Genomic DNA, 23,620 nt, shown 5'->3' with positions numbered 1-23,620 from the left:
CTTTAAACCAGTATATTTAAATACTGTTGATGCAGTGCATCCATTATGTTCCACATTTTAAGATATTTGTAAATTTCTTAAATCAATAAATGTGTTACATAGGGGGCTAGTGCCACCGGTTCGCCTCGTACTGTACATTTTATGCATTACTTACTGGTCTTTGCTCCGCTACATTGGCATATAGCTGCACTCGCATTTCAGTTTTCTACTATACCTCCACTACCTATTCCTGTCTTCATCTTACTGTTGAATACCTTTAAACTGTGACTTTTTTGTGCAACTGTGGGGTTTTCTCACAGTTGCCTTTGGGCACTAAATTTTCTTTAACGCACTAGCATGGGCCATATTGCCTTAATTCAATACAGTAATCCAAAGCCATCAATAAATATGTTTATTAACACTATTTACAGGGCCAGTCTGTCGATTATTAATTTCCATAACGTGGGGTCTGTTAAATTTAAATGCTACACCTATTCTTCCATAATTCAATACCAAAAGAAGATAATTCAGAAGAATGTACTGTAGGCCTATTGTTAAAAAGATATGCAATTTTTTTTTTTTACGTGATTGGCCTCGGATTGGTAATTTTATAAGGAAAATTATGATTTAGAAAAATGTTTTAACAAGCTATAAAAGTAATTTTTGGTGTCATTTCAAATAGAAATGCAATCCCAAGGTTAAATGCTAAATACTTAGTTTCATTTTTTTATATAAATATTTAGTGTTAGAAATTCAAACATTTCATATCCGTATCCGTCAGAATAAGACAATTTTTACTGAAAATTCTATAATATGTTGTTAGGCTAAAGTGAAGGCTTAATATTTTTTCTGAAAATTCTATACTGTAATATGTTATGTTAGGCTAAAGTGAAAGCTCAATACTTGTGCTGTACAGTAGTATGCCCTACTATGTCAAAGTTATATGTATTTCCTTAACTTTGAATAAAACATAAATTTTCTATATCGTAAGCTATAATTTTGAAGTTTTTTATGGTAGGCTGTATGAATTTAGGTGTAGAAAATTTAGACTCGAGAAATTTACACCTGTTCTCTTTCCTACACAGTTGTTCAACTACACCATGAAGTCAATGTGTGTATTCCCCAAAAATATGGGAAAACTATTGTTATTTCTTTTCTTTACTTTTGTAAAAGAAAAACCCAGAATACAGTACAGTACTTACCTAGTGACGCAGTTCCGGTAGGCCCTGCTGCTGCCTCCGATGCCTTAGATAACCGCGGAGGTAGCAGCAGTAGGGGATTCAGCATTATGAAGCTTCATCTGTGGTGGATAATGTGGGAGGGTGGGCTGTGGCACCCTAGCAGTACCAGCTGAACACGGTTGAGTCCCTTGTTAGGCTGGAGGAACGTAGAGAGTAGAGGTCCCCTTTTTTGTTTCTGTTTCATTTGTTGATGTCGGCTACCCCCCAAAATTGGGGGAAGTGCCTTTGGTATATGTATGTATGTACTTACCTTGCAGTTTAGTTTCTTGATTTTTGGTGATGCAATGATTCAAAATTTTACTAGTCAGGTAGGCTTATTAATAACTTGAAAACCCATTGTGCAAACTGAGAGTAAATTATATATTCCAGATATTTTGAGCTTGTCCGTGACCTACGACATAACAAAGGTCAGATTCTCAAAGCCTCTGTGGACTACATTCGAAGACTGAAAATAGACATCGAGTACAACAAAGAAGTAGAGGCCAAACGTCGTGCTCTCGAACAACAGAACCGCCAGCTCCTCATCCGGATACAAGTAAGTAGGTTTGAAACGTAGATGCAGTGAAAGTACAAAATTGTACAGTAAAAAACAGCATTTGTAATTACTCTACAATATTAGGTTCACATAAAAATAAATAAGTATTGATGTCAGCATAAAGTGTCAGGAAGAAGATTTTCAAAAGAGGGGCTTTTTTGGGGGGGGAGGATAATTTTATTCTAATTGGTGGTTAATTCAAATTCAGTATTGCGAAAGCTTGTCAAATGTTCTTTTTTTGGGGGGATGGATAATTTTATTGTAATTGATGGTTAATTCAAATTCAATATTGTTGTGAAGATTCAGGTCCTTTTAGAAGCTGTGAGGGCACCACACCATCTGAATCAAAATGGTGGTCCGTTGTGGGATGAACAAGCTTTTTGTTTTGAGAAAGTAGACAAGACCAGATACACCAGTCATCATGAAACTTGAAAATTAATTTCAGGTTATCAATAGCAGTAGCAGTAGTTATCTTGATTAAATTTTTGCCCCTTTACTCTTCAATTGCTGAAGAAGTTGCTTTGTGTTAATTATTCGTTTGTTTATTCTTACCCAAGGTTTTGTTTATGGGTTTATAAATTGAATATTTTTTATCTATTTTTTATGTTTTTTTTTTTTCTCTATAAATTTTCATTCCCAACAATGGTATTTTTACGGTTTTGGAATTACAAGAATACCAAGTGTCGCTGTGTATTTTTTCTGTTCTATACTTTTCTCAGCTTTAATTTTCACTATCCTGTTTTAAACATTAAAATTATTTTACCTTAATATTACACAGTATATATGTATATGTATCTTAACAGTTTTAAAATACAGTACAGTTTATGTTGTCTACTTTATCCATTTTAATATGAATACAGTACTGTACTGTACTGTACTGTGTAATTTACTTATATTGTATAGATGTTGAATACAGTATTGAACTTTTCTATTTTTTCCATGGATACTTAATCTATCAAAAATTTTATTTTTGTTGAATTGGTTTTTAGATGTAATATTGTGGGCAACATTTTAGGAACCACCTTACTTTTTTCTCAAAGTTTTTATTTTTCTCTTCTAAATAGTAGCCTATAGGAGTTTTAATATGCTTTTGGGGTATCAGTGAAAAAAAATTTATAAAAATACTAATTATTCTACATCATTGTCATGATTAAATCATTTTATTTACAGGAGCTTGAGTCGAAACTACGAGATAACGGCATCAAAGTAGAAGAGGCTAACATTGATCAGAGTTTATTACTCTCAACATTGATCAAGTCTGAGGTGGTAAACAATAATACAGGGGGTCAGAATGATATGAAGAAGGTGAGGTGTAACTACAGTCTCCCCGGATCCCTGCTTGACGTACGTGTGCCACGCCTCCTCATGTTTTCTTTTATGCTGAAGACACATATTTTGTAGTTTGCACTTTCACAGAATTTTATATTCTAAGAGTTTTGAATTGATGATTGGCATAAAATTTTGAATTTTCTATATTGTACTGTATATTGTTCCCTCATCTTACAGTACTGTACATCAATTACTTTTTTTTTTTTTTATTCTATAACTCCATGACTCGTTCCCTGATTAGTTTTTTTTAGAGCAAATATACAAAATTGTTTTAAAAGTTTACTACATAAAGCACAAGTAGCTGTTTCTAAACTTATAATTGTTGGTGAATGATATTAAAATCCATGCACAATTATCAATTGAAAACTCTTAGATTTACAAACCCCATGAAATGCTGCTCTTCTCAAATTCATTTTATAAATTTGTAGTTTTTCAAGTTTGAGTATCCTTTTCTTTACACTGCGTAGTAGAATATTAAAGATTTCTTTAATACTCAAATTAATTAGTTTTCAACAAAACAGAATGTATAAAATTATATTACCCAAGCCACCAATTCTCTTCAACTGGGCAAGGAAGCTCCCATTGAATAAAAGAGCATAAAAGCTTAGTAAAGCAGTAAGAAAAGATCCACATGAAATGTAAACATATCAAATCAAATAAGACTAACAATAGGACACTAAGGTAGCCTTTCTTTGAAGAAACAAACTTTAACACCTTTTCTGCTATTTAGACGACTTTCTGTTTTGTAGTGGGTTTAACAAGAAACCACCTATCATGAAATACATTTCATATTAATAACTGACAAAAGGAAAGAATGACACAGTGTCACCTTTACCATATAAATGTTATTGGGTGGTAGATTCATAGAATTTGGGACCGTATAAACCTGTTTCAAGGTCAGGGTGGCCATTCCTACCCCTAGGTGCAATGTGAGAAAAACGCCACAATTGCACTATGAAGTTGACTGTAAGATTAGTCAGAAAGATGAAAGAAAAAATTAGGCTGGGGGTGACGTAGCTGGCTGATGCTGCAAAGTCCCTTTAGTAATGCATATCGTACACCCGTGTTAGCACACTTGACAGCGGTGCCCACCGTATGGGGTATACATGATATTACATTTAAAAAGGATACTTAACATTCCTGATTTTCATCCTAATACATGAATATGGTTGTCATGGCTTAAATTGAATTGTAAATTTAATGAATTTGAGATTAGTATTTTTTACCTTTACTGTATATTTAGTTCTTGCTTTTATTTATATTATACAGTATATTTTATAGTTTATTTAGTAAACATTCTCCTTTCCTTTCAAAAGCATGGTGCAGCTTGCTGTATGCCTCACAAAAAAAGCTGTCCAGTTGTGCTTCTCATCCAAAATTAATGCATCTTTAAAAAAAAAAAAAAATTGTCCTTACAATATAGCACAGTAGTTACTGTTTTTTACTTATTACAATATTGGCTTGCTTCAACAAAGACTGCATCCTCTCCTTTCTGTGTACTTGTATCTTTGCATGCAATTTGCCTGAATTGGAAGGTGTGGCACTTAGTAGACCAGATTTTGTGTAAACCCTATGCAACTTTTTATAATTCATAGATATGTGGAAGTTAATCCCCTTGTCTATACAGGTTAAATATGAATTACTCATTTATACAATTTCTCAAATATTGATAGAGTATTAAAATGTGAAATCAAGTATTTTAAATTTTTTCTTACTGTATTGTGATGCTGAAAAAAGCATCTAAGATACATATTACAAGATATTTGATAAACTGACCTGCATTACATCCACGAATTCCATCCATCATACCTTTGAAATTATTACCGTCAAGAGTTAAGGGACGTTTTGTCAATAGTAATGACCCTAAAATCTGCTAATGGATCTTGCAATAAACTTTTAGGTTGGAATGAATTTTTTCTTAAATAATTCTAATTTTGATTATTACAAATTAGGAAGCAATATAAAAAGAACATGCAATCCATTAATTAAAAAATATATATATATATATACTCTTAAGAAAAAACGCTCTACTGTACCCTGTATGTAAGCAGTCCTTATTATTTTTCTTCATATTAAGTAGTACATTTGCATAATAATGATGAAAGTTCTAAAGTAAAAACCATGACTCCAAATGCAATATTTTCCTTTTTAGATATGTCTTTTATTGTTGATCATTCAGTTATACCTGGTAACAATACTCTACATTTTCAATACTTTATATATTGTATGAATAGAAAAAATTTAAATTTATTTCTACATTAATATTACGTCTCAATTATTTTCACACAACAATTCTTAAAGGGCCAGAACTTCTACTTATAAAATACTGTTTGGTCCAGTAAAGCTTAAGATGGTTTCTGTCGAGTCGTATTTGTCAGTTTGTGGGTTTCAGAATTCATTAGTAAAATTAACCAATAAATGGATCAAATTTGAAATTTTTAGGTAACTATGTTACTATATGTTATATATGGCATTTAATAAATAGTAATACCCTCACTATAATGGTAATGCCACAAGGACAAAAATATGAAGTTGGTATATTTGAGAAAATTGTTTATACAATTGAATTACATTTCTAGACTATCTTCGGATAATTAAAATTGGACAGCTAAATATGAATAGATAATAAGGAATGACTTAAAAGTAAAAGATAGGAAGTAATGTATGTGACAAAGAACTTTTTAAACCATCTAGAATATTTCATGGAAGGTTTACTGCAAGAGTAGTCCATTACAGAAATTAACAATAATTTCACTAAGTTAACACATTTAGCATGTTTGTGTGTTAATGTCATCATTACAAATATTTTTTTTTTCTTTAAAAGGAAATTATTGGAGTAGCCTTTTTCTTGTCATTGTAACAAGGTTTTAGTGTTCATGTAAAAAGATAAGAACACATATTGCTCAATAAACTGAACAGATAAGAGAGACTTATTGCTCATTAAATAAAGACTGCTGTTGTATACTATAATTTGTAACACTGAAAAAAGAAGGAGTATAGGTTCAACAAGGGAGCTTTACTTGCATATTGTACAAGATCCTCTTGACAGGAGTGTGTGTTCTGCTAATTTCTTCTCAAAAATATTTAGTAGTGAATATTTCATTCTTCAATATATTTAGTAGTGCATAATTGGTGTGGATTCCCATGAAGGAAACTAATGATAGGTTTGAGGTGTGCAGTCTTTCAATGGGAAAAATCATACATTTCACATACCCAAGCAAGAACAGAGTTTTAAGTTTTAGTACTATGTACTGTCCAAAGAGAGCTTCGTAGCAAACCATGACTTTTGAAAAATAAGGAGACATTTTATCTTTACACAGTACCTTCATCACTAATTCTTTATACACACACAATTTTACAGTCTTTGTACTACATAATTTCTGGAAATATTCTAGTTCACGTTTTTTTTTTTTTTTTTTTTTTTTTTTTTTTTTTTTTTTTTTGTGTCTACATAAGGAGCCTTCATGTTTAACTATTCACACTAAAACAGCAATTTTTATTGAGAGGTTGTAGTGTAATTTCATATACTGTAAACAAAAACATTTTATCCTACTCGGTGAACCTTATTTTTCTAGATTTTTAGGCAATTATGCAAGCTTTTCATAGCCGGTCCACTTTGGTAGCAACACTTAAAAATGTTAATCCTTTTACAGTTTATTTCTGAAAGATGTCCATGATTTTCCGATAAACCTCATTCTTTAAGGGTTAAATCTCACTTTAAACCCCTCTTGATAATTACTAAAATGTTCTTAAAGGCGAATGTTTTTATTTGCAGTCTCAGTATAAGAACAATACCTCCAGCACTATGAATGCCTCTGTTTATACTGTAATCTCGAGTATTCTTAGTAATTGGGATTGCACTAAGTATTTTGTCCATTTCAACACTCCTCATTTTTCAATTCTCTCAACAAAACAGGAGCTACTGGAAGATTTTACATCTGGTGGCTTTAACCTTGACTTGATGGACGACGATGGACCAGCATTTACCAGCGATCCAGTGTTTTCATCACCTCAAGTCTCCTCCCCTAATTCATCACATCACTCTTTTGAAGATGCACTAACACCAGATTCAATGGATATTGTTGCGTGATACCACGGAACTTTATGAAGTCAAAGTTCGGGATACTCAAAATAAAGTTGAAAAAAGTTGAGTAAAATTGCCAGTTTAAGATATTTTACATAAAAATGGCGTGTTGGTCATTTTTTTATGAATTTATCATTGCACTAAGAAATTATCTAACCGGTTTTCATTTTCTGTATACATAATTCAATTAATATTTTTGTATATAAGTACTAATGCAATGATTTGTTCAGTTCACATATTTTCTATTTGTTTAAGAGTATTACTGCTTAATATTTCTGCTGGTAGAGTTCTTCATGGTCTGAGTGTATTAAAGTTGGTTGTTTGGCATCTTGCCTATCCACATGTTTCTCAAGTGAAAAGAGACTCTTGTGTGAATCTTTCGCAGATGGATGGCTTCTCAGTAATCATATCAAGTCGAAGAAAACTGATTAGATGCTGGTAGTTAACGGTCAAAAGTGTGCATGGTAAAGCTTCAGTATTGCTCATCAAGGGCACATTCATTTCAAAATAATCTCGGCTTTACTTCATAAATGACAGCGTGAAAGTTTTATCTCGAAAAGTACCATATCATATGTTCACATGTCCATATACATTAACCACTCATGAAGTGCAGTACTTTGAAAAACATTCATAGTTAAAGAAAAAAAAATGCCACTGGGACAATTCAGACAATATAATAAATTAAACTTGACACTTAATAATTATTGGACAATGTGATTGTTAGTAGTTTCCCAGACATTTTATCCTCACTGAATTTTTGCCTTGACATACTCTAGTGTTACTTTTCATAGATGTTTTTATCTATCACTTTAGTAAAATGCATCACAACCACTATAAATTTCTTTCAGTGCCACCATGCATACCATCCAGTTTCCAGGAAATTTACTTTTAAAAGTAATTTATACCCCTTTAAATGTATTGTCAGGTACATTTTTAACGAAAGGTAGTACAATGTAATAAAAATTAAAGTAACCAGATTGGTATGCATATACAGTAAAAACTAAACACGTATAGAAGAGCAAAAGCAATATTCTGTAGTGTCTTAGGAAATTCATGACATAATCAGACTTGGGATTTTTTTTTTCATTTTTTTTTTCATTTTTTTTTACCATTTACAATTTCTCAGTTTTTCAAATATAGTAACAGTGCTTTGTTGAATGGCACCAATGTGTCGTTGGTTGCATGGATTTGGGTGCAATTATTTTTGTCATCAATTTCTAATTTACATGAGATGTCCTTGGTTGCATATATGTTGTTATATTGTCAGTTCCTTTTACAGTATTTAATTATTTTATTGAAAATACCTCTTGAACAGCTGTGTTAATAAAACACTAAACTATAAGGAAATACCTCTTCAAATATTTTACCAAAATAGTTTAGTTACTAAGTTAACATTAAAAGCCTAAAATACCTCTTAAATTTAGTAATTGCATTAACAAAGTGATAAAATACCTCCTGCAACATTTTAATTACTACATTATCATTTAATTACTACCTTTAACAGAAATATAATTGAATCATTGTCTCCATAATTATTCTCATGAATTTGGTGTTATACATTATAATAATTTACAGTGAGGGAGCCATTAATTGGTACCTGAATAATGAATCCACATAAATCTTACTCTTATAAGATTAAAGTTACAACAGTATTTTATTTAGGTGTAGGTAATTTTGAAGTACATACTGTAATTTTACATTTCTTTGAATAATTTTCTCCTTGGCTGTCTTTTGATAGACATTTTGGTACAGTACTGTGAAAAATTATGAATATGAAGAATGGATAAATTTCAAACATGGTGGTGAACTGTATCTCACGAGATCAATAGCTGTGATATGATACCTGGTCATTTTAACAGAATGCTAATTCTAATAATTTCTTGGGTACATTTTGTGTTGCTACTCTCAATAACAGTATACAAAAAATGATTAGGTATAGTCTACATGTATCAAATTTTTTATTAAATTTTAAAGTATATATAACTTCAGCCCAAAATGTTACAAGTTATTAATCACAAGTTTTAAGCATTATAACATGCCAAAACGATTTACAATTGAAAAATCTCGAAGGAAAATAATCCAGTGGAAAATTTATACATATTTTAAGCCTATAAATTGTACCTTACTTCATATACGTACAGTATTTTTCCCTGAAAGTAAGACGTTCACCAAAGCTATATTCGAACATTAACTGTCACAAATTATTAAGCACAGTAATGCTTATTATTACCAAAATATACAAGGTTGATAAATTACTTTTCACAAAACGCTATGTAGTTTAGAGGAAAATTTTAGGATTTGTAGATTTTTTTTCTGAAAAAATCAATTATCAAATATTAAATTCCTCTGTTTACAAACTGAAAACCCATGAAATAGTTCCAAGTGCATTATTATTAATTCAAATTTTAGCTGGTTCACATATCAACTAATTACCTGTGATTAATAAACAATAGCTAAACCAAGGTAAGCCTTAGGCCAGATAGAAAGATTGTCAACAAGATAAAACTACTGGTAAGGCAGTGTAGAATTGCAAGTGTCGTGTATGCATGGTTGTGTGAGAGAAATGAATGTTGATAAAAACTATTATTACTTGTCTTTTGATATGCTTATTTAAAGGTGTACATAACTTGTGATTCTTAGTTGTAATTTGAATACTTTTTTATGTAGAATTTTTCTTAGACTAAGGGTGCATTAAATATGGTATTTTTCTTTTTGCCTGATCATAATAGTACAGTATACTATGTTTGCACATCCTTTGTCAAGTAGATTTTTATCTTAACAATAAAAGTAGCTTTGTACTATTAGGCAAGTCATAATACTTAATATATATAACTGGCATGGCAGAAAATTTCACTAACATGCAATTAAATAATTTACGGAATGGTTGTTGCTTGGTGCAGCCAATTTAAATCTGATATAATTACTACGTACTGTACTTAGAATTTGGTGTTAATTAGTTACATTGAGCAGCAGAATACCTGAAATTAAAGACTGCAGTAACATCAGTATCATTGTCTTTCAAAAAAAGTAGACCATTGCACACTTATTTAAAAATACAAACAAGACCTCTTAGTTTGGGCAAAGAAGATAGAAGCCTGGACTAGTTTTGTTTTTACTCCTAGAAAACTGTGTAAATAGAGAGAATATGGAGAATAATTATTTATGTAGGTATACAATTCCTGGAGTAATGAATTAGCAGCATACTAAAATAAACAATTTCAATTCTTGCGAGCACGATTTTTATGCTGTACTGTAAATACTGTACTGTATTCATCTTGAGCTCTAGTGTCAACAAAATAAGTTTGTTAAAACTTGACTGGTAATCTACATTTGCCATAAATATGTATGTATTTTAAAACAGTACTATCTAGAATTGTACACCATGATGTAAACAAACTCTGTGATTATCATGGTTGGTACTGTTCCATTTTTTTATGATGTAATATTTTGTTTTTATATGTCAATTAGTGGTTTTACCACAGCCTTACGTTGTTATGCTGGGGTGGAGTAGCCAAGCCCACCACAACTGAAAAGACAAGACAAAAAATAAAATGTATATTTGAAATATTTCCTAGTCTTCCTTTTGAAACCAGTTCCTTATCAATTACGCATTCTTTAGTTCATTTAATAACTTTATAAATTACTACTACTACCAATACTATTCAGGTCTAAGAGATTTTTAAACATGCTACTACAATTGATATTGATTATAGAATGAAGTGATGCCCAATATCCATCACAACTGGGTGCCTTATATAACTTTTTTATAAATACAGTTCTGTAATTTGTGTTTGTTTCTACGTGAATACAATGTGTCCAATGTGTAGAGTGCTCTGCTGCACTTCAAACTATTCTTGATATGTGCAGAGAATGGTTGTCCTCCAAGTGGCGAGATTTCAGAGCAGGAAGAAGAGGAGATCCAAGCATGATTGTTCTCCCTCAGGTTTGTCCTTAAGGTTGAGAATATCAGCGAGATCACAACTTCCTACTACTGAAACTCGTCATAACCTATGGATTGAAGGGCAAGTTCCCTAGGTGGTAGACCTCATTGTTTCCCCTCAACAAACTAGGGAAACCTTATCTTGTGAATGAACCCTGTTCTTCAGTTTTGGAAATCCAGCCAGTAAGCCTGCTCAGGCTGGAGCTCTCCAAATTTTGTACGAGAAGCACTCTGGTGCGACATCTTCTTCGCCGCCCATGAATACTGAATTCTATGACAAAGACTTGTTTTCATAGCTCTACCTACTCCTCTGGGAGTGCCGTAAACAGTTTTTTAGGGTGTAGCCCGGTTGAGCATTCTGGTTTGGATTCTAAAGCAGCGAAGAGCACCCCTGTATCTATCTTATCAGACTTCGGTTTGGAGAAATCTTATTACAAATTTCTCTGAGCCATGCAAGGTTAAGGAGCACCATTGTTAAATGAGTCCTCCAGTGGTAGTGTGCCATCACAGAGTGCAATAACCTCAGCCGAGTGAAGGTCCATTTGTGAATGAGAAGCTGACAGGAGCATGCAACCTGCAAAGCAGCATGCGACAAAGAGGTGCAATAAGAAAAGCTTGCACAACCTTCAGCAAAACCTCACGCTCGCCATTCAATTATGAACGACTTTCCCCACAAGCACAGACACCTCCCTAAAGAAAAGTACAAGCTAAGCAGAGCAGGCATTTGGAGGAAACACTTCTCGAAGTTCTTTATAAGAGAAAAGCCCAAAAGAAAATGGCTCCATAGGGTGACCAGCCAGTCCTTTCCCCCTTTTCCAAGGGATGTGATAGATCACAAGTGAGAATGTCAACCCAAGCGGTCATCAGAGTTGTTCATCGTTCCTATCAAGTATCATAAGAGTTTTTGGGCTCGAGCCATGACGTTCTGATGGAAGTTCCTCTAGGCAGCTTCTACTTGAGATATTTCCTGCGAGTGATATACCAGAGAATTTTACCTGTAGAGGTATAACAGGGTTCTAACCCCTGGAGCGAATATCCCGAGAGATATCGTGTATGTAACAGGGATGTGTTTAAAACAACCAAGGCTAGCCTTACCTGAATAGTTAACCTGGTCTCAAAGGATATGAGATAGGATTGGATATGTGGGAGACCCATTACAACTCCGATCGCAGCGTGTTACTCTAAACATGCTTGCTGGTTCTCCATTCCTTCTTGCAGTGCCATGTTGTTTGATCACTTTGGGAGATTTCTGCTTGTTTCGTCAAGTTTTTGAGTGAATTTGGGATTATGGATGCTTCTGCTTCATTTCCTGAGTACCTTATCCTTTTTTGGAGGAGAATTTTACGTCCCGCCCCCCTTATTTTTGCACTATGCATTCATTTTTATCCCACGGCTGTTGCATGGCTGAAGCCTGAAGCTCACGTGTTCAAATTATTCAGTTTTATATGAATTTCTTAGCTAGCCTTGTATAACTGTGGTATAATTCTAGGTTAGACATTCACTTTTTTGCATGCTTGTCTTAACCAGTCTTGGCCTAGGCTAACTATTTACCCCTAGCTCTTGGCCAAGGCTAGCTAATATTTACAATCCCACCTTCACTTCTTACCACGTAACCTTATGGTTCTCGCGAGGCCGGTATACCTCCCTGTCTACTGATACGTCATAGCTGGGAACTGCCGCCTTGAAGGGACTCCCTGGGAGTTGTAGATAGTGGGTTACACCCGGCCTAGGTCAACAGTATCCCAACTTATCTACTTGGTCTTAGTTTTTGGATAGGCAGCACTGGTTGAGGAAACTTGTTCCCAGTGTCTACGCTCTGTTGATCCCTTGGACCGATAATAAATCTGTTCTAATATTGACAGACAGTACTTCCTTTCCTGTCGCATTACTCTTCTTCTAGGCTATTATACTTATTCTGTGGCTAAGTGGCAGCCGGTTGGGAGAAATCGTTCTCTGGGCCTACTAGCTGTAGATTCCTCGGAATGACATTAGATTGTTCTAATACTACAGTTAGGCCTTCCTGTCCTGTCACTTAGTATTTTCTAAGGCTCCCTTCCTTTTCCCCCTTACCCACATCCCATGTTAGGCTTGGTTTTCTTGCTGTGGAACTCGGCTTCTTTGCCTAGACCGGTTTTCCATGGCATCTGAGGAATCCTCAGTCACTGTACAGTATAGACGGACGGGACAGGTTGAGAGACTATTAGTCTAGCTTCGGGTAGGCAAGTGAATAATCTTATCCAAGGTTAGTTATCTCTGCTGCCTCTGGGTAGGCCTGCTGCTCCTTTCCATTCCTAGTTAGGCTGCATTTTTTTTCCTGACCGTGGAACTACAGTTCCTTTACCTAGTCTGCATTCCCTGGTAATAGAGCATACCTCAATTGCTATATAGGTAGGCTACCAGCCTGGGAGCTTCTGTTAGCCTAATCCTAATTAGTCAATGGGACTAGAACCCCTAGGGGTTCTCCCTTGCCACCTTAGCAGCCACATTGTTTCTGGTATCAGCTTCCTCCTCTTAGGCTATATCTATTGTTTCTGGTATCAGCTTCCTCCTTTTAGGCTATATCTCTCTCGCCGTGGAGTCTAGGCTCCTCTGCTCAGTGGGAATCTCCCTGGTTTAAGTGGTTACCATTTGGCCATACTTTCCAGTCCTGCCGGCTTGAGTACTACTAATTCTGGATGTGAGTAGGCTAGGGGTCTCTCCCTCCTTCATATAGAAGAGAGAATTCCCCTTGCCGCCTTAAGCTGGTGGGCTGCATCTATACTTTCCCTCCATATCTGAGGAACATTATCCTTTAAAACTGATCGATTGGATACCTTCTAGTTGTCAGGATTTTCATCGAATTTGCGAATTCGTGGCATCCTGGCCATTTTAAACGGCTCTCATTATTTTAGATGGGCAAAACCCATTTTCCTTATCCTAATGTTAACAACTAGGCAAGTGGCATACTTCTCTCCCAGCTGCCTACTACTGGTCTGTACCTTTCCTCTTACCCTTTGGACCTGTTACCTATGGGATCATCCACTAGTTGTCGACTTAGCAATGCCATTGCCGCGTTGTGTCGACATACCTACTGGGTAAAGAAAGGTTGGTCCGTAGATCCATGGTTGCTAGAAATAGCTGCCGCCTCAGGTAGAATGGTATCTGACTTTGCCAGCTTAGGTTGTCTGATCGACCGAATTTAGGGGAAACCGTGTTCTATTGGTATGAATATTTTCTTTACCTATTCTACCACACTTTAGGAATTCATATAGAATTCTGAGCTATTTGGCATGAGCTTCCATTTTAGTGTAGCTTTAGCCGTAGCTAGTAGTAGTTAGAATAATTTTTGAACATATTTGAAAAAAATTTTAATAAATGTTTATCAGTGTGAAGATATAAACATTTTTGGTGTAGATAAAGTACTCATTGAAAATTTTCTATCTTTACAGGTTGCTGACGACATGGAGTGTGCGACAGTAACCTGCACCAGGCGGGTCAAGTTGCCTTGCAGCCACAAGACCTGCAGGAAACATGCGAACTGCCATGTTTCCAAAGGTTACTGTTATCTGGGAACCTACCAACTGCAATATACTACAAAGGCATGGTGTGAAGTTCAAACTATTTGTGGTAAATACACAATTTTACTTCTTCATAAATGATATAGACAACACTACTGAAACTCTAAACCGAATCCTTGATAGTGTTAGGGAATGGATGACATTTAAACAACTAAAATTAAATGAAAATAAAAATGAGTTTATGGTGGTGGGAAAGAAAAACAGCGCAAGAAACTCGGGTGATATTCAAATTAACATAAATAACGGCTTGGTCCCGATATCTAGTAAAGTTCGTGACCTAGGCATATCTCTTCACTGTAACTTTTCTCTCAATGCCCAAATAAATAATGTAGTAAATACTGCTGGTTATAATCTCGGAAACATTGCTTTTATAAAAAAAAAAAAAAAAAAAGTACCTGGATGAATAATCTGTAAAGAAACTTGTGATAAACTGTATTACCAGGATTGACTACTGTAACTCCATCTACTACAATTTACCAAAAATACAACTTAAGAAATTACAAAACATTATAAACAGAGGAGCAAGACTGATATAAAAGGTATCACACCTAGAGAAAGGATCACTCCTATACTAATTGATTTACATTGGCTGCCGATTAAAGCGAGAATCGAATCTAAAATATGTACAATAACCCACCAAGTATTGAAGACTTTCTTATTCTGCGAGTGCTTCGACAGTGACAATTCAACAGTAAGCAAGCAATACACGATGCGAACTGCTGAATGATCTCGAATGAACATGATAAAACGACTGTGGAGGTCCTGTAGAGAGTAGTTCCCCTGCTGCACAGGACCCAATAAGCAGCCCTTAAAGTAAAGTAAAGTAAGTACCTGCGGGATGTGACCCACAGGTCCATGAAAACCTTTGTTCTCAAACCTGCTGTAGCTGCTCAGCAAGAAGTTTAACTACCCCAGATCCCTTACAGGACAAGTAGCTTCGGGTCAAGGGTGGAGGTTTCAAATAAGCCTGTATTGAAAATGATGAATGACTGGACTTTTTCATTTCCTTTCAATTCTCCCCTCTCTTGGGGTACAGCTTTGGAAGCTTTGCCAGGTGGACTCGTCCTGAAGTGGAATTAAGACCACCTAGCTCTCAGCTACCTTATGATTGCCATTCAGGGGGTCTTTTCCCCTCACTCTTTTTGAGGGGAAGTGTGCCATATCCAAGCAAACCCATCGATCCCTATTATAGCCTTATCATGTTTGCCAGGTTGCACCACAAAGGTTTTTGCCTAAACAAGTAATATGAAACACAGGCCATGTTCCAGCCCTTTTAAAAGTTGGCTTACAAGGTGTAAGGAACCAAGAGTCTTCGGCCTAACAGTAAGAATCTTGGACTCCCGGGTAAATTTCCAGCCAGTTGGAATGGGGCTTCCTCCCTCCTATGGACGAGTCTCCTAATAGTAAAGGATGATTGTATTATCATGTAGGCAGAGAACTACCAGCTGATATGTTTACACCTCAAATAAGATTTTAAATGCCATGTTCTAGATTTTGCTGCATTTCTAACTTTTATAGTAAAGGACTCAGGTTTGTATACCTAGGAAAAATACAAATTATTTTAAAATTTCATATTTCAAAATACTGTAAAATACAATTTAAAAATACAATAATGTCTAATGAAAACTAAAGATTTCAAAATTAATATGATTTTGAAAATAATGTATAGGGGAACACTTATCTAGAGAGTTCCCCTATTCTTAGGCTGCAATTACATACTTGTACTTCTAGTTACGAAGCCGATCTGGTCTTAAATTGGCCTTTTAAATTACTGTAAGTCTATTATGCTGTATCAAGACTCTGTAAACATCTGAAATCACAAATTTTTAAGTAATTTGTATTTTTCCTAACATACTTACCTAGAACTACCTTCTTAGGAGTTACTGGTAACTCTATCCTAACCGACCAGCTTTTTGTGTAGTTTACCCTATTCCTGTTTTCTATGGGGCTAACCTCAGGCGGAGTGAAACGCGCCCTGAGGCGACCCAGGGTCGGAGAGCGTGCAAGCTCAGGTCGTCTCTTCAGTAAGTTTCTAGTCGCGACGTGATCATCATCTCGCCGCGCTCTCTCTTACCCTGTGTGACCCCCTGTGTCCCCCGACCCTTTGTGTCTACCACGCGCTACCCACGTGTTCATTTCCTTACCCTTTCCTTTGTATCCCTGTGTCTCTTGGTGACTTAGTGTTGTGTTATGGAGCAGCCTCGTCGCTGCCCTGGGCCTGTGGCCGGGAAATCTTGTGGGGCTTTCCTTTCTAAGCCCGAAGTGGATACTCACTCTTTGTGTTCGACGTGTAGGGGCAAAGCGTGTTCCCCTACCTCCACGTGTCCGGAGTACGAGTCCTGGAGTGAGATCCAGTGGGTGCTCTACCGCACCAAAAAGAAGAAAGTCTCCCAAGAAGGCCAACGTGTCTTCTTTGGTTTCCCCAGGCGCCTCGTCGGATCGAGCTCCCTTCCTGCTTCCCCTACCCAAGGTAGGGGACGAGGTAAGTCCGTTGCGATACTTTAAAATAAGAAAATGCTCATAGAATATAATTAAGGTGATTACAGTATCATGACACAGCATAATAGACTTTCAGTAATTTAACAGGCCAATTTAAGACCAGATCAGGTTCGTAAGTCGAGAAGCACCAGTAATTGCAGCCAAAAGGTAGGGGGAACTCTATCATAGTGTCCCCCTATATCTCCCTTACTGAAGTTGTCAGGTTGGGGGGGGGGGGTGCTCAAAATGACAGTGGAAGAAGTTGCATTGGGTCCTGATCAGGGTCTAAAAAAGGTTGGTATGACCTTCCCCAACAATCCTGCAGGCACGATCACACCCAAAGATTTGTCCGCAGACATCCTCGAAGAGCCAGAGTTCTTGATGGAGGCTGTATGGTAAATCAGAGAGTCCTGATAAGTAGTTCTGCACTTCTCCCCAGTTGACTGCATGTGACTCCTTGGCAAGAGTGACACTGAAGGAATACTGTTACCTCTAGACCAACTTGTTTTGAAAATCAGGACACCAGAGCACCACTCATTTTCAAAATCCATTTGCCCCGCTAGTTCACTGCTTGGTGTGTCGAAATGGTCACTGCCTTTCCGTCACACAGCATTAGTCTCCTGAACTTCTTCGTGAAGTACTGTACATCATGGAGTCTGACCACCGGCAAAGCGATGAGATTGCTTGGAGGATATATATGGCAGAAGTCACCATATCACCAACTCAGAAGCTAAGGACTTGAAATCTAAACGAGTCTCTAAAAGAAGAATACTCATCACTGCACACGGACAGGTTAACCTGAAGAGGCACCAACACAGAATAATCTTGCACATAGAATCTTTGCTGCCTTGAAAATTAGGGGGTAGGGGGCGCTTGTTAGACCAACTGGAAGTGAGAGGGTTCTCAGATCCACAGATCTAATCTTTAACTCAATTCACGGTCAACTAGCTAGACCTGACAATGCAGTTCCAGAGGTCTCAATCCTTAAGGGGGCACAAAGACCCTATCAGTAACTGAGGTCCACAAAAGAATACACTGACTCTGGGTTCTCTACTTCTGTAAGTGCGGGCCCATGGTCCCCCACCTTCAAGTCAAGGGAATCGACAGTACCAAGGGAATGAAGTCTCAGCAGGCTGCTTGGGAGATCTATTTCCTCCCACGAATACAACTATTCTAAACCGATAGCAGAACCAGCAACATAATCAGGGGAGAATTATGGACTAGCTGGTTGGCATCGGGGAAAGAAATACTTCTGGCAACAATCAAAGCAGAGGCAGAAGAGGTACCAAGTACCGTATCATCTCCTACACCTATTGACGTAATGGGTCTCGGTTAGATTTCACAAGTCGTCTCTATCTTGAGCTTTTAATTCAATACTCCGCCATTCATCATCTACTTAGCGCTTCATAGTCTCAGCCATGTAGGCCTGGGTATTCCAACTCTTCTAGTGCCTTGAGGAGCCAAGCTAAACGTTTGGTGAACTTATCTCTTTTGATGAGTGCAAAAAGCATGCCCAAACCATCTCCATCTCCCATTCATCATCATCTCATCCGCATATGGCATTCAAGTAATCTCTCTTATTTCCTTTCTAATCCTGTCCTGCCATTTAACACCCAATATCCTTCTGAGGGCTTTGTTCTCAAATCTATTGGAGATTGTTTCTTTGCCATACCATGACTCATGTTCATAGAGTAAAACTGATCTCACTAAACTGATATATAGTCCGAATTTTATATGTAATTTCAGGCAATTTAATTTCCAAATTTAACTTAACCTAGCAATTGTCTGATTTGCTTTTTACAGTCTTTTACTAAACTCTGATTCTAAAGACCCTGTATTAGAGATCAGAGTTCCTATACACTTAAATGATTCTACCTCATTAGTCCTTTCTCCTTCTAAGGTTATTTAATTTTCCATTGCATACTCCATTCTCATCATCTCTGTCTTTCTTCTATTTATCTTCAGGCCAACCTCGTGTGATATTTCATGCATTCTGGTACACAAGCACTGCAAATCCTGTAGCGTTCGGCTAACAAGGACAGCATTATCAGCATACTCTAGGTCTACTAATCTCCTATCACCAATCCAGTCTAATCTTTCTCCACCATCTCAAACTGTTCTGTGCTTTACAAAATCCATGAGGAGGATAAATAACATAGGTGAGAACACATTCCCTTGGGAGTACTCCACTGCTCACAGGAAATTCATTTGAGAAGACTCCATTAACATTAACTTTGCACTTGCTATGCACATGAACAGACTCAATCAAATTCACATATTTAAGAGAAATTCCATAATAACGTCGGACTCTCCACAAAATTAGCCGATGCACACTTTCAAAGGTTTTTTATAATCCACAAATGGAATCAAAAGTGGATTTCTATATTCGACGCACTACTGTACATGTCTCAAAATTAAAATTTGGTCTGTGCAACTTGTACCTTTTCAAAATCTGGCTTGTTTATCTCTCAGCTTTTCATCAACCTTTCTCTCCAGCCTCTTTAGAATAAGCATACTATATATTTTCATAGTCTTTGCCCTTGAAAAGAATGACACCTGAAAACACTTAGCCTTCCTTCCTCCTCAAAGAATAAGCCTGCCCTTTCAAGGGAGACCACAATCTACACTCGGCAAACAGGGATGATTGCAAACAACTATGCCCTTATAAAAGGACAAAACGCACGGATCTATAGCCAGTTTAGCCATAAACAGATGCAGTGACCATCCTTTCACCTGCATGCAAATTCCTGCTTCGTTTCATTACCACGAAGCAAAACAAACCATTCAAATTAAAAAGTAGCTGCCCAAAGAACACAAATGATGAGTCTTTTGCAGGAGTGGTTGGGATTACTCACTAACACTTGCCATATGTCAACTACCTCATCAATTATTTTAACAGCCATTCCAGCTCCAGTGAAGACATTCCCTCTTTTAAAGGACAAAAGGCTTGCATATTCACATGAATAAAAAAATTGTTAGCTTAGCAGTGCATGTTTCAAGTGGAACCATTCTGTGATTGCAATATAACCAGAGTATGACATGAGGAACTGCAATGTAGAACTTAACTGGTTGCATACAGTAACACTTCTACTATTTAAAATACTGAATATCATATAACCCTTTTTCTAAAGTAACAGATAATACAGTCTAACAATAGTACAGTGATACCTCTACATACGATCTTAATTCGTTCTGTAAGCTGCTTCGTATGTTAAAACGATCGTATGTTGGAGCAAATATTCCCATAAGAATACACTGTAATTTGTTTAATTAGTTCCTCAGCCTAAAAACCCATGATAACTCCTTAATAAATTGCTACACATAATTACACATAACATTAATACAATTGAATAATACAGAAATATCTACAAAAGAATAATAATAAAGAAATAATAAATAAAAAAGGGTTTTTTATTAACACTTTACCTTAGAGACAGGCCAGCGCAGGTGTAGGAATTGCTACGCAGGAGAAGACGGAAGATCAGCGAGGAGGTAGAGACGGCGACTGCGATAACGTACCATAACTTACTCTAACTTACACTACGTGAACTTTAACATAACTTAGCTTATTTTTTTTTTTTCATTTTCATATTTCATATTTTTTTTTTTTTTTTCTTTTCTATTTTTAATTTGCATCACTTTCACTCGATTCGGTCTTACTTTTCTTTGCTTCACTTTCTTTCTCTTCATCATGATCACTAGACCATTTCGTAGATTTTTAAAGAAACTATCGAGAGAACGTTGCTTGGTACGGCTTTTAAGAATTTTTCTAAAGTGTGTTAAACAAACATCATCGAACTGCACAACTACACGGCAAACCTGAAGTTTCTGTGGGTGATGCTTATCGATGAAATCAACCACGTATTGATGATATGCCAACATCTGTTTTATTTCAGCCGAACCTAAGATGTGACCTACCTCCTCGATCTCCTCCGACTCACTCAACTGCGCTTGGAACTCATCATGCTGCATGGCTTGCAGCTCCTTGAGTTCCTCGGTGGTGAGCTCTTCATGATGCTCATCGACGAGTTCGGTGATGTCATCTTCATCGACCTCCAGACCCATGGACTTGCCAAGTGATACAATCTCTTCGACGTCTTCCTCGACGGCAAGCACGGGTCCAGGCTCGGGGCCAAAACCTTCGAAATCTCTGGGAGCAACAGCATCAGGCCAAAGCTTCTTCCAAGCTGAATTCAGTGTCCGACGAGTTACTCCCTCCCAAGCCTGATCTGTGATCTTTAAGCAGTGCACGATATTAAAGTGGCTCCTCCAAAATTCACGCAAAGTTAAGTTGGTGCTTTGCGTGACATCAAAGCACTGCTTAAATAAGGAGTAGAGCTTCTTAAAATTAGAGATGACTTGCTGGTCCATGGGCTGGAGGATAGGGGTGGTATTCGGTGGAAGATACAACACTTTGATGAATTTGTATTCGTCGATGATACCATCTTCGAGTCCTGGGGGGTGAGCGGGTGCATTATCCAAACAAAGCAAGCACTTCAAAGGCAAATTCCTCTCCTGAAGGTAGTTCTTGACAGCAGGGCCAAAAACTACGTTTACCCATTCCACAAAGATATGCCTAGTGACCCAAGCTTTAGAATTAGAACGCCATAGAACATGCAGGTCTTTATTAATTCTATGTGCTTTAAATGCCCTAGGGTTTTCGGAATGGTAAACTAATAACGGCTTTATTTTGCAGTCCCCGCTGGCGTTGGCACAAAGCGCAAGAGTCAACCGATTCTTCATAGGCTTATGTCCACGCATTTTCTTCTCTTCGGCGGTAATGTATGTTCGATTAGGCATCTTTTTCCAAAACAGACTGGTTTCATCACAGTTGAAAACCTGCTGCTCTACGTAGCGTTCCTCCTCCACGATCTTTACGAACTTTTTAACAAAATCATTAGCAGCCTTGGTGTCCGAGCTTGAAGCCTCTCCATGCCGAACAACTGAATGAATCCCGGTCCGTTTCTTAAATTTCTCAAACCAACCTCGAGAGGCCTTGAATTCCTCCGTCATAGGATCGGTTGAACTCTCCCCCGCGTCACCCCCAGAGCCCGCCGCCTTCAAGTCACAATAGCTAGCACTGGCCTTCTCATAAATGAATGTTTCAGTGATCGTATCGCCAACATTCTCCTTGTCCTTTATCCAGATCAACAAAAGGCGTTCCATCTCTTCCAGAGTAGGGCTACGACGTTTAGAAATAATGGTGATCCCCTTCGATGGTTTGACTGCTTTAATGGCTGCCTTCTGTTTTATGATCGTCGAGATCGTAGACATATTCCAGCCATATTGTTTAGCCAGATCGCTAACACGCACACCTCGCTCATGTTTTTCTATTATTTCTTGTTTTAGTTCTAATGAAAGCATTGACTTCTTCCTTTTCTCACCACTACTACTTCCTGAACCGAAACTAAGCTTTTTAGGACCCATGATCATACGTAAAATAAAAAATGAAACATGAGAAAAGGAAGATAAAAAACACTGTTCATAACGGAGCGAATAGAGACGATGTGCACGAGATGAGAGGACTGATCAAGGCGACGCTCGATTGGCGTCCCTCCGATATGCTGCCGTCTACCGGCGTAAACAAGAAACTACGATCGACGCTTCGAGAAAATTCTACGCGTACGCGTATGATCTACGTCGTATGTTGGAGCAAGACTTCGGGTGTCAAGACGCAAATTTGATCGAATTTTACTTCGGATGTTGGAAAATTTGTATGTAAAGACAATCGTATGTAGAGGTTCCACTGTACTCTCAATCTTTAATAAGCTTTGTATGTAAAAAAAAAAAAAATAAAAGAATCAAGATAAAATAGAGACTGCTCCTATGGCCATCTAGCAGGGTTACCAAGAGATGAATAGCGCCCCCCCCCCAAAAAAAAAACACAATAAAGGGTCTCCTAGGGAAAAAAAGAAAAGAAAAAACACAGTAAAGGGTCCCCTGGGCCTAAGTACTTCCTATACTCTTCCTTGTCTGCAGGCTTCTTGGTGGTGCTGTGGAAAAATTTATTTTATCCTGCAATCATTTGTCTATACTAAATTGAACAAAGAAAGAAAAATATCCAAGGTGTAGTGATTAGCGGGCTGAGGCTGAGTACAGCACGCAAACTTACTATTGAGTTACGACCTCAATCTTGCTAACACCCCTAAATGGCCCCAGAAATTACAATACTTCAAGATACTGGACACCAACTCTTGTTTTTGTTCTTGGCAAGAGGACCCACCAAATACATGAACCTCAGGAGAATTCTTTCTGATCGATCATATTTACTTGACCTAAAAAACAACTGTAAGATTAAGAAAAGCTTTTTTACACTAACATTACACTATATAAGCATTGAGGAGTCTGGGTCAGGTTAACAAAAGAGTAAACTATGCAAATTACAAAGAAAGTGCTTATATTTTTTAAAAGTTTGACATTCCCAACAAGTTAAAAACATATCCTTATTAGTGATTACACTAATCAAGGATTCATGTC

At 36.9% G+C, this 23,620-nt stretch overlaps 2 protein-coding genes across 2 annotated transcripts in view; one reads left to right on the top strand and one right to left on the bottom strand.

The window, feature by feature from the left end:
• Mitf (transcription factor Mitf) overlaps positions 1-10,735 on the top strand; it is a 63,216-nt gene extending 52,481 nt beyond the window's left edge. Inside the window, 3 exon segments of the mRNA XM_068347155.1 lie at positions 1,590-1,755; positions 2,926-3,099; positions 7,001-10,735. Coding sequence (XP_068203256.1) covers positions 1,590-1,755; positions 2,926-3,099; positions 7,001-7,174 — 514 coding nt within the window. The 3' untranslated portion in view covers positions 7,175-10,735.
• Positions 10,558-23,620, bottom strand: part of LOC137617218 (transmembrane protein 177) — a 193,386-nt gene continuing 180,323 nt past the window's right edge. The window contains exon 6 of the transcript XR_011039589.1: positions 10,558-10,694. The gene's annotated coding sequence lies outside the window, so the exon portion shown is untranslated. The remainder of the gene's footprint in view (positions 10,695-23,620) is intronic.

Source organism: Palaemon carinicauda, chromosome 23 (genome assembly GCF_036898095.1).
Source record: "Palaemon carinicauda isolate YSFRI2023 chromosome 23, ASM3689809v2, whole genome shotgun sequence".
Lineage (NCBI taxonomy): Eukaryota > Metazoa > Arthropoda > Malacostraca > Decapoda > Palaemonidae > Palaemon > Palaemon carinicauda.
This window is presented reverse-complemented; position numbering and strand designations above follow the sequence as displayed.